Genomic DNA, 12,285 nt, shown 5'->3' on the forward strand with positions numbered 1-12,285 from the left:
GGCACCACCTTAGGACAGAAGCACATTTAAAGCCTTGTGTTCACAAGCCACTGTTACTCAGAGTTTTCCGTTCTGTGCAGCCAGCTCTGACTGCCGCTGTAACAGCCCTGCCAGTCCTCCCTCCTGCCGTCCCTCCGCCACTCCCTGGGCCGGCCCAGCCAGTCTGCCTTGGACCAGGGCACAGCACCATCCCACCCCACACCCCACGGCAGCCCCCGTGATCCCAGGCTGGAGCCAGAGCCCTCAGCGCCACACGAGGACCTGCTCCCACCAGCCCTGCCCGCACTGCCCCACACCACCTGCGCTGACAGGGACTCCCCACTCACGGCTCCCGCCCTCCTGATGAGAACCTGCCGAGCCCAAACGCCAGCACTGACGCCGCCCTGCTACACGGCCTTGGGAGGCCCTGGGACCCCACCCCCCCAGGCAGTCCCGCTCTTGCTTGCCAGGTCCTCACTGGGGCGCCCTGCTCTCCCACATGTAGGTGGGCTCCTCAAGGCACTCGGGGTGTAGCCTTCCCCTGCTGGCTCCAAACCCACCTACTGCCCAGGCTGTCCCACGCCCCCCTGCCCCTCCCTGACTCATGGGGTCCCGAGCAGCACATGACAAGACAGGTGGGAAGGGGGGGCACTGAGGGCACCGAGGGAGGGGGTGCAGCTTCCTCTGGGGCCCACCCAGGACCCCCTCAGCACCAAGTCACTTCTTGGGGGCCCGGGCTCAGCGTGGTGGAGCCCACTCCCCGAGGTACGGCCCACTGGGCCCCACTGGGCAGAAGGGCCAGCCCAGCTCCCACTGCTGTGCCCGCCAGCCAGAAACACGTGGACCTGTGGGTTTGTCTTAATAACACTCATGGAGACTCATTAAAAGATACGATGCAAAGAGCACCAGTCACAAGTCGGTCATGAATTAAATTTTATAAAAACACTAGTTATCTAACTTTACCTGAAGTTATACAAAAGAGAACAGAAATATAAGAGGTCTTTGACATAGGCATGTATTACCAAGGCACAGTAATTAAAACAGTATGATGATATATAAATAGGCAGACGAGCTGATGAGATAGAACAAAGTTCAGAAATAGAACCACTGTACGTAGGGACTTTAACAAATGATAATGGCAGTATTTTAAATGTGCAAAAACAAATGATTTCATTACTAGTGTTGGGACACCTGGATGGGTATTTAAAATAAAAAACTGAATTTCCAGAGCCATATTTTATATCAAAATAAATGGTAAGTAGATCAGTGACTTAAACATGAAAATGCAACCTATAAAACTACTAGAAGAAAAGATGGAAGAATTTTTTAATACAATCTTTGAGTGGGGAAGGAATACAAAACTCAGAAGCCATGAAAGGTTGGTTAAATTCAACTACATAAAAAATCTACATGGCGGAAAACAACATAAGCAAAGTCAGAAGATAAAATGAGGAAACATTTGTGACTCATCATGTACAGCTTGTTACTGAATAAAGAGCTCCCACAGTTTAATAAGAAACCAATAAGCTAACAGAAAAATGGGCAAAGGGTATGGAATACAATTCACAGAAAAGGATAAACAATGAATGCTTTAACATTATGAAAAATGCTTGCTCTCACTCCTAAGAGAAACGTCAATTAAAACTATAACATGCTACTTTCTCATGGAGCAAAGACCAAAACATTCATCAATTGAGAGCCAAGGCAGAGTCAGCAACTGGCTGGCAGAGCACTGAAGGTGTGCCCAACACACGGACACACGCACACACAGCTAGTCGGAAAACCACCAGACTCACTGGATCAAAGCATTTAAGGAAATCTCTGTCCAATCATTAGCTAATCACTAAGCTGCCTTGAAGATAAGTCAACAGGTCCAGTCTGAGACACAGAAAAAAGAACGAAGAAAAATGAATAGGCCTCAGAGGCCAATGGATACCATCAACCAAGTGTGTATACATGATGGGAGTCCTAGGAGAGGAGAGAGGGAACAAGGCAGAAAGAATCTTGGGAGAAATAGCGGCCAAGTTTGATGAGAAACAATCTCTACAACCAAGAAGCTCAACAAATTCCAAGCAGGACACACACAGAGACCTTAACTAGACACTTCGTGGTTAGAACAGTCAGAGGATAAAGACAAACAGAGCATCTTGAAAGCAGCAATTAAAAACCCAACTCGTGTTCAAGGCTTCTTTCCAAAGACTAACAGCTAGCTTCTCTCCAGAAACCCTACAGCCCAGGAGGCTGTGGGATGACACACTCAAAGTGTTGCAAGAAAAAGACTGTTAAACCAAGAATTCTGCATCCAGCAAAACTATTCCTCAAAACGAAGGAGAAATGAAGACATTCCCAGAGAGACAAAAATGAAGAGACTTCACTGCTAGCAGACCTGCCCTACAAGAGACACTGAAGGGAGTGCTTCAGGTTGAAGTGAAAGATACCAGATTCAAATCCTCAAAGAGAAATTAGGGCACTGGGAAAGGGAACTACAGAGCCAGATAAGAGATAGTATAAATGTGCTTATGTTTGTAAACCTTTTCTTTTCCTATCTGATTTAAAAGACAACTACATAAAGCAATAATTACAAAACTATGTTGATGGGCTTACAATCTATTAAGATGCAATTTGTATGACAAAAACAGCAGAAAAGAGCTGGAAGGAAACAGAGCTCTAATGGAGCAGTTTTTGTACATTACTGAAATTAAGTTGTTATTTATCCAAACTAGATTGTATTAAGTTGTTCATCCTAGTCCTCAAGGCAACCACTGAAAAAAATTACTTAAAAAATAGTGGTAGAGACACAAGGGAATTAAAGTATTACAAGGGAATTAAACAGCCACAAGAAAAAAAGGTAACAGAGGAAGAAAGATTTAAAAAGACATGTAGAAAAATAGAAAAATGGCAGACATAAATCTTACCTTATCAGCAATTACATTAAAGGTAAATAGATTAAACACTCCACTCAAGCAGCAGAGACTTGGTAGAACAGATTTAAAAACATGATCAAATATATGCTGTCCATAAGGAAGACTTTAGATTCAGATACAATGAAAGTGAAAGGCTGGAAAAGGATATACCATGCAAACAACCAAAACCTACGCTAACATCATACAAAAGAGACCTTAAGGCAAAAACTGTTTAGTACTAGAGACAGAGAAGGCTGCGCTATAAAGGGTCAACCCATTGGGAAGAAATAAGAAGTATAAACATATAGGCACTTAACAGAGCCCTAAAATACACAAAGCAAAAACTGACAGAGAAGGGAGAAATAAATAATTTAACGATAACAGTTGGAGATTTCAATACCCCACTTTCAATAATGGATTTAACTGCTGGGGTAAAGATCAATAAGGAAAAGAAGACTTAAACAACACTATAAACCAGCTAGACCTAACAGACTCTACAGAACACCCATCAACAGCAGAATACTCATCTTCTCAGCTGCACATAAAACACTCTCCAGGATAGATCCTAAGTCTCAAATTTTAAAGAACTGAAATCACACAAAATGTGTTCTTTGGCTACACAGAATGACATGAGAAATCAAATAACAGAAGGAAATTTGGGAAATTCACAAGTATGTGGAAATTAAACAACAAACTCCTAAATAAACAATGGGTAAGGGGCTTCCCTGGTGGCGCAGTGGTTGAGAATCTGCCTGCCAATGCAGGGGACACGGATTCGAGCCCTGGTCTGGAAGATCCCACATGCCGCGGAGCAACTAGGCCCGTGAGCCACAACTACTGAGCCTGTGCATCTGGAGCCTGTGCTCCGCAACAAGAGAGGCCACGATAGTGAGAGGCCCTCGCACCGCGATGAAGAGTGGCCCCCGCTTGCCGCAACTAGAGGAAGCCCTCGCACAGAAACGAAGACCCAACACAGCCAAAAAAAATAAATAAATAATGATTAAAGGTGCTAATAATTTTTTTAAAAAATGGGTAAAATAAGAAATCACAAGAGAAGTTAGAAAATACTTTTGAGATAAATAAAGATGGATACACAACATACCAAAACGTATGGGATGAAGCTAAAGCAATCCTTAGATGAAAATTTATACCTGTAAACACCTACGTTACAAAGAAGATAGACCTCAAATCAATAAGCTAAACTTCCACTTAAGAAACTAGAAAAAGAATGAAAAATACTAAACACAAAGCAACCCAATGGAAATAATAAAGATTAGAGTGGAAATTAAGTAAAAAATGAAAAATAATAGAGAAAAACAACTTTGAATAGATCAGTAAAACTGATAACCCTTTAGCTAGACTAACCAAGAAAATTAATGAGAGAGGACTCAGATTTCTAAAATCAGGAATGATGGAAGAGACATTACTATCAACCTTACAGAAATAAAAATGACTATAAAGTAATGCTATGAACAACTGTATGTCAACAAACGATAACAAATAACCTAGATGAAATGGACAAATTCCTAGAAATATACAGACTACTGAAACTGACCATGTGGGATTTATCCCATGAATGCAAGTGTGGTTCAACATATGAAAAACACTTAATGTAACACACCATACGAAAAGAATAAAGGACCAAAACCACACGATCATTTCAATAGATGTAGAAAGTGCATTTGACAAAAATTCAACTCCCTTCACGACAAAAACACGCAACAAACTAAGAACATAAGGAAACTTCCTCAATCTGATACAAGGCCATCTACAAACCCAGCTACCATTACACTCAATGGTAAAAGACTGAAAGCTTTTCCTCTCAGATCAGGGACAAGACAAGGATGTCTGGTCTCTCCAGTTCTATCTGGCACTGTACTGAGGCTCTAGCCAGAGCACCTAGGCAAGACAAAGAAATAAAAGGAATCCAAATTGCAAAGAAAGAAATACAACTTTCTCTTGCAGATGACATGATAGTGTGTATAGAAAATCCTAAGGAATCTACACACACACACAACTATTAGAACTAATAAGTGAGTTCAGCAAGGTTTCAGGATATAAGACCAACATAAAAAAAGTAGTTGTATTTCTATGCATTAGCAATGAACAATCCAAAAATGAAATTCAGAGAAGAGTTGCATTTACAGTGACATCAAACAGAATAAAACATTTAAGAATAAATTTAACAAAATAAATGCAAAACTTGTATACTGAAAACTACAAAACACGGAGAAAATATAAAGAAAACCTAAATAAATGGAAAGATAGTAAGTTCACTAATTAGAAAATTTAATATTAAAATGACATTACACTTGGCCCTTGAACATCTCAGGGTTTAGGGGAGCCTACCCTCCATGTAGTCAAAAATCCACGTGTAACCACACCGTCAGCCCCTGCGTCTGTGGTTCTCCTCCAAGGAGTCAACCAGCCACAGCTCACGCGGCCCTGCAGTATCTACTGCTGAAAAAGTCCTTGTGTAAGTGGACCTGTGTAGTGTGTAGTTCAAACCTGTGCTTTTCAAAGGTCAGCTATACTTTCCAAAGTGATCTCTAGGGTCGACACAATCCCTAAAATCTCAGATGCCCCCCCTTTTTTTTTTTTTGGTGGCACAAATTCATTCATTCATTCATTCATTCATTTTTGAGATTCCATTACCCTTTATTTTTAGCAACAGTGACACACACGTGAGGTGGCTCAAAATTTGTTTGGAAATGCAAAAGACCCCGAATGGCCAAAACAATGTTTAAAAAGAACAAAGTTGGAGGATTTCGAAACTTACCATAAAGCCAAATTCATCAAGACATTGTAGCAGTAGCATAGGATATATAGGTGAAGGGAACAGAAGTGAGAGTCCAGAAATAAATTCACACATTTATTGTCAACTGATGATCAAGAAAAGTGCAGACAATTTAATGGAAGAAAGAATAATCTTTTCGACAAATGATGCTGAGACAACTGAATATCCACACGAATGAAGCACAGACAAAAATTAACTCAAAATGGGGCTCCCCTGGTGGTGCAGTGGTTAAGAATCCACCTGCCAATGCAGGGGACACGGGTTCGAGCCCTGGTCCGGGAAGATCCCACGTGCCGCGGAGCAACTAAGCCCGTGCACCACAACTACTGAGCCTGTGCTCTAGAGCCCGTGAGCCACAACTACCGAGCCTACGCTCTAGAGCCTGCGAGCCATGATTACTGAAGCCAGCACGCCTAGAGCCTGTGCTCCACAGCAAGAGAAGCCACCACAATGAGAAGCCCACGCACTGCAATGAAGAATAGCCCCCGCTCACCGCAACTAGAGAAAGCCCATGTGCAGCAACAAAGATCCAACACAGCCAAAAATAAATAAATAAAAGATAAATAAATAAAATTAAAAAAGAAAAATTAACTCAAAATGGACCAAAGACCTAAAATGAACAGCTACATCTTAAAACTCTTAGAAGAAAACATAAGAGTATATATTCATGACCTTGGAGTAAGCAACAGCTGCTTGGATATGACACCAAAATCACAAGTGACAAAAGGAAAAATATATATATTGGGTATCATCAAAATTCATAATTTTTGTGTTTCAAAGAATACGATCAAGAAAGTGAAAACACAGAATAGGAGAAAATATTTGCAAATCATATAAGGATCTAGTATCCAGAATATATAAAGAACTCTTACAACTCAAAACAACAATTCAATTTAAAATGGGCAAAGGATCTAGATGTTTCACCAAAGAAAATACACAAATGGCCAATAAGCACATGAAAAGATGTTCAATATCATTAGTCAAATCAAAACCACAATGATACACCACTCCATACCCACTAAGATGGCTAAAATTAAAAAGACTGATAAAAGCAAATGTTGGCAAGAACATGGAGAAACAAGAACCCTAATACGCTGCTGGTGGGGATAGAAAACGGTGCAGCTGCTTTGGAAAATGTTTTGGCAATTCAATCAGTAAGTTAAACACAGAGTTACCACGTGACCCAGCCATTCCACCTGTAGGTATAAACCCAAAAGGAATGAAAATATATGCCCCCGCAAAAACCCATACACAAGTGGCCATAGCAACATCATCCACAATCACCCCGAAGTGCAGACAACCCAAATGCCCACAATGAACGGATAAACAAAGTGCAGTATGTTCCTACAGGGGTCAGTTATCCGCTCATAAAAAGGCATGAAGCACAGACAGAGGCCCCAGCAGGGAAGAACCCTGAACGCGCTGTGCTAAGTGAAGGCAGCCAGACACAAAGGGCCACAGGCTGCCATGACTCCATTCACAGGAAATGTCCAGCAAAGGCAAATCCAGATACAGAAGGCCAGAGGGGGCCGGGGCTGGGAGCAGGGCTTCTTTTAGGGTGGTGAGAAGTTCTGGAACTAGACAGGGGTGGAGACTGTACAACACTGTGAGTGTGTGTAACATCACCGAACCGTACATTTCAAAGGCGTGAACGTTACGGTACGTGAGTTACGTCTCAATAAAGTGGATTTTAGAAAAACAAAGAGTGAGGTAGTTCCCTGCATTCTGACGCGGAACCACCACCAGCATGCCTGTGAGCTGGCAACGCCGAGAGCAAACAGCTGGCTCCCCTTCGTGTCAACGTGAAATGTGGGTTTTCCTCCGAGCAGGCGAAGGCTGGGGGGCAGGGCTGGAGGCTGCGCACTCGTCCTGGATGACGAGCGACCCTGAGTCACACCACAGAGGGCACAGGCTGTACAAGACACCCACCTGTGGACACGGCTGCCCGAGTTCACCCCGGGCTACTAGGCAGTCAGACCCGTAAGCGATGGCCGTGGTCCCCCGCAGGTGGGGAGAGTCCACACCTCTGGGGCGCTTTAAGCAGAAAGTGCACCATTTCTTCACGTTAAATACACACTATAATTGTGGCTGTTGTTACAGCCCAGACCCGGGTCTGCCTTCCCATCCTAGCTCATCAGCAGCAGAAGAGGAGCTGACGACCAGAGCGGACCCGGCCTGGCGCTCTAATGCAGCGCGTAGTTAAACTGGTTTGCAAACTTCTCATGCTTCTTCCGGTCCATCTGGTTCATGGCTGTGACCACCCTCTGCACAGCGGCCCTGCAGGGAAAGCACAGCGAGACGTGATCAGGGAGGCACCGGCCAGGGCTCCGGGCTGCTGACTGCAGCCTGGCTGGGCTCAGGCATGGGTCCTGGGCCGGCTGCCCGTCCGCTCCCTACGGACAGGTGACACAGCTCGGAAATAGCCAGAGCTTCCCCGTCCAGAGCCGGACACCGCAGTGAGTGACTCTGCCCCCGAACGTGGCCTTGGCCGCGTCCTGGCACCTCTCCTGTCGCTCCCTGAGCCCTGAAGGCAGCTCCCAGGATCCCCAATCCTGCCAGCACCAGGGTGCACCCCAGAACGAGGGCGCAGCCTGCCCAGCAACCGGGCGGAAAGCAGCGTGTGGGCAGAGGTGGTCAAGACATGCTGGATCCACTCAGCCCAGCCTGCTTTCGCCCCACTGTGCACAGAGCCCGACGCCCGGCGGGGAACGCGCGTCTCGCGGCCAGCCTGGCTGCCGTGACGAGGTAGCGCCTGTGCCTGGGAGGAAGCGGCTGCGGCCTGGCACGGAGGAGACCCGGACACGGGTACCACTCCGGGGGTCAGGCACGACCTCCCTCACAGATCACAGAGGCTCCGGCCACAGCTCCCGGCCCCTCGGAGGACGCCCCGGCCCCCGCTCCTCCGGGCGCCAGCGCCCACGGCACCATCACCCCTGGCTGAGCCACGGGGAGCCAGCCTCGTGCCCGGAGCCCGGGGGCCGAGCCCTCCCCTGGGTGCAGGCGCACACGGCAGGCCGGCGGCGAGGAGCCGTGGGGGCTCTGCGGGGGTGCTCAGGAAGCCGCCCTCCTGCTCCCCCGACTCGGGCAGGGCCCTGGCGCCGCCTCCTCTGCCCGGGGTGGACGGCGCCCATGGGGCCTGGGCACAGACACCCTCGCGCCTTCTAGGGCACCTGGCAGCGCCGCGAGGAGCGCCTCTGGCCGCCAGAGCAGTGGGGTGGGGGGTGGGCGGGGGGGGCACGGGCTGGCGGCCTCTCCACTCTCGCCGCCAGCAACACCAGGCCTGGGGCGGAGGGTGGGACCCCGCGAGGAGCTCTTACTTGGCGAAGACCTTCTTGGCGATGCGTGCACGCGCTGTGTCCGCCTGCCGCTTGAGGTCGGTGAGGCCGGACCGCCGCCGCCGGCCCTTCCCACCGGGCCTGGATGAGCCGAGATCCACCCCAGTGGCTGCCTCCACGTCCCTCATGAGCTCAGGGTCCTGCCAGGCTGCAAACACACCCGACACTGCAGAAAACTCCCGGCGCCGACCTCACCTGAGCCCCGAGTCCTCCCTGACACTGGGGCAGGGAGGGCCGCCGGCTGCCCGAGGAGTGGGCGCAAGGCCCCCCCCGTAGGCCAAGGTGGGTGCCTCCACTGACCCCTTAGGCAGGAAGGCAACCGAGGCTGGCGGCCAGGGGCAGTGCCACGCGCAGGTTGCTTCCGCCTCCAGGCTGACGGTGCCCCACCAGAACCCAGGCGTGGCCTCCGGACCCATCTGCTGGCCGGAGGGCGTGCACGGCAGGGTGGCCACGGCCTCTTTACTGGTCCAAAGATAACTTGGCCCCAGGCCCCAGCGACGAGGGTGTCGGTTCACGCAGGCGGCCCTGCTCCTCCCGCCACGGCCCAGGCCCTTCAGGTCAGAAAAGACGGTGCTCCGCAGGGAAACAAACGTCACCCAGCCCCAAGGCCTGGTCTCACCAGACCCGGCTGCAACAGAGACAGGTCAGTGCACCTGTTTGCCAAGACGGGAAGCGTTAACTGTCTAAATGGGGGGCTCCCAACGTGGCGGGCACAGGCATCGGAGTCAGAGGCCAGCGTCCCAACTCCACCCACCACTGCCCTGGCAGCGACTTCCGCCTCAGTCTCCTTCTGCTGGGGCGGGGGAGGTCCCTGACATTCAGGCCCCATCTAGCCCGCTGGCTCGGGAAGGCCGCCCTGGTTGGGAGTGTGACAGCACAGCCCCCCAACGTGCCCAGACCTATGGACCCAGGCCTGGGCTGGCAGAAGGGGGCTGGACACCCCGAAGCCCGATGGCGCCCGCCATGCAAACAAGAGCCCCTTGGGGGGCTGCGGCAGAGGGGCTGGGCGGCAAGCAGGGCACGTCCAGCAGCAGGGAGAAGCCACGCACCCAGACAGATAGCGAGGCCTCCCCAAGTTGATTTTTGAAGTGAAGGAATACGGGGCGGCACAATCTAGATACAGGAACGATTAATCCAAGATGAAGGAAAACTGTCCAAACAGTTTATCTCCCAGTAATGAGAAGGCGTCCCAGTTTAGGAACCCGGTGAACGGAGCAATTGTTTAAACACAACGGAGAAACGCTGGCACCCAGTAGAGATGAAATGAGCATCTCAGTAAAATGAAGGAGCAATTTAAAAGCCTTTGAAAAAAATCAATAAGAGCCGGGCCGCGGGGCCGTCCTGCGTGCTGAGGGGCCCTGGAGCTCCGCGCGCATTGTCACCGAGGTTAGCGCCAGGGAAAAGAAAATTGCCCGGCGTGTGAGGGAGGAGGGGATCGATACTGTAGTTAGTAAAGAGATGCTATTTCACATCTGACTGGCCAGCGCTGGCCCGCGGCCCCGGCCCGATACCTGTTGTTAACAAGTCACCGAGGGCTGCAGAACCTGATACTCTTCAGGGCTGACACAAAAATAGGCACTTAATTTGCTCCCACGTGTGGGCCACCAGGGAAGGCCTCGCCCGCGGATTAATGGGTCAGGGCCCCTCCCCGCCGCCCTCCAGGGCTCCAGGCGCCAACCCTGCGTGTGAGGCTGAAATCTAACATTTGTCTCTCGTGACAAAGGGAAAAACCCTGCTAAAGAGGACACACGGCCCAGCTGAGACCCACACTAGCACCACCCCTACAGACACAGTCACCTTCTGCCTCGGGGGGCTCTGCGCCGTGGGCCTGGCCTTTCTTTTAAGAAAAGGGGCCCGAGGCAGCACGGCCTCCAGACCCCAGCCCAGATCTGACAAACCACGGGACGTCGACACGGGTCAGGGCTGCCCCGGTGGGCCACCCCCCCCAAGCGTGCCCGGGTGCTGCCCTGCCAGGGATGCCGCTTCTGCGGGTCACCACCCTGCCCGCTGTTCAGGGGCCTCTGGGGGCCAAGCAGCCGCCACCCGCGGCTCACGCCAGAACACAGCACCGGCTCACACGCCAGCATGAGATGAGCTCCCTGACGGGCGGAGAACAGCGTCTCAGTGGCTTTGGCACGAAAGCCCCTGTTTGGCACGAAACAGCCTACAGGCCGGAAAACGGGGGCCCTGAGGAGGTCCCCAAGAGAGCGCCCCAGGCTCAGAGGCTCAGCAAGGATGCTTGGGACCACCGGGCAGGACTCTCACCTTCTGCCCACACACGCGCACACACAGTCCACGTGCACGCAAATCGCACACCACACACGCCACAGCCCTCCTGCCCGGCCCCTCGTGCATGGCTCTGCAAGACAGCAGATGACGGAAGGGGGCAGCTGGCGTCCTGGAGGCACCTCGGGGCTCAGCCAGTTAACTTTTCACGCCTCAGTTTTTCCATTTGCTTAAAAACAGGTTTAAGAACCCAGAACCCAAACAAACGATGACAAGCTGGTTTCTGGCCGTGGGTGTGTCCACATCACCCGTCAGGAGCCGTGTGAAAATGTGGTCAGGCTGGCGCTCAGTGTCCTGCTAGCCCCAAGGACAGTGTGTCCCGGGCACGCTTGTGAGTTATGACTGAGCGGGAGGCAGCAGGCGACCACCCGTGGAAACCACGGGCCACCCTGTAGGCTGCCGGGGTCCAGGGTGTCCCCCACGCTGTGGATGCCCTTACCCCGTCCCCCGGACCTACCTCGGCGCCCCGCCGGCCTCTGCAGCCGCTGCTTCTGTTCGCGGGCCCTGTCCTCCGGATGGAGGGGCCGTCCCGTGTCATCTCTTGGGATGATCTTCCCATGGAAAGGGCACTGAGGCAAAGAACGGAGCAATTCTGAGGCGGGAGGGGGTCACTGGCCATCCCTACCTTCACGGCTCTTGGGGACAGCCAGCCCACACCACCCTCTGCCCACACACCCCTCAAAGGAGGGGCCCTCGGGCGCAGCCGTGACAGAGCCAGGCAGCAGAGGGAGATCTGGTGTCAGTCTGGCCAAAGCCCCGCCTGGCGCACAGGGCCGCCTCCGTGGACCCCCGGCCCAGCACAGAGCGCGCTCAGGAGACACATGTGGGCGGGGACGCAGGAACCGGGGCAGAGCAACCCAGCCCTGTGCCCACGTGTCAGACCACCCACCCGGGGGAAGGTCCTGGCACCAGCAGGCTGGAGCCCAGCGCCTCCCTCCGGCCCCATCCTGGCCTGGCCGAGGTGGCCACCCCACTGCCCAGCCCT

The 12,285-nt window shown here is 51.2% G+C and overlaps 1 protein-coding gene across 3 annotated transcripts in view; it reads right to left on the reverse strand.

Moving 5' to 3' along the window:
- Positions 1-895: 895 nt before the first annotated feature.
- The window catches only part of UVSSA (UV stimulated scaffold protein A), a 33,189-nt gene continuing 21,799 nt past the window's right edge, over positions 896-12,285 (reverse strand). For all 3 annotated transcript variants that reach the window (XM_057546565.1, XM_057546563.1, XM_057546564.1), the window contains exons 12-14: positions 11,758-11,869; positions 8,997-9,162; positions 896-7,956 (exon numbers count right to left, since the gene is read on the reverse strand). In XM_057546565.1, the coding sequence (XP_057402548.1) occupies positions 7,863-7,956; positions 8,997-9,162; positions 11,758-11,869 (372 nt within the window). In that variant the 3' untranslated portion in view covers positions 896-7,862. The remainder of the gene's footprint in view (positions 7,957-8,996; positions 9,163-11,757; positions 11,870-12,285) is intronic.

This window comes from Balaenoptera acutorostrata, chromosome 5 (genome assembly GCF_949987535.1).
Source record: "Balaenoptera acutorostrata chromosome 5, mBalAcu1.1, whole genome shotgun sequence".
NCBI classification, from domain to species: domain Eukaryota; kingdom Metazoa; phylum Chordata; class Mammalia; order Artiodactyla; family Balaenopteridae; genus Balaenoptera; species Balaenoptera acutorostrata.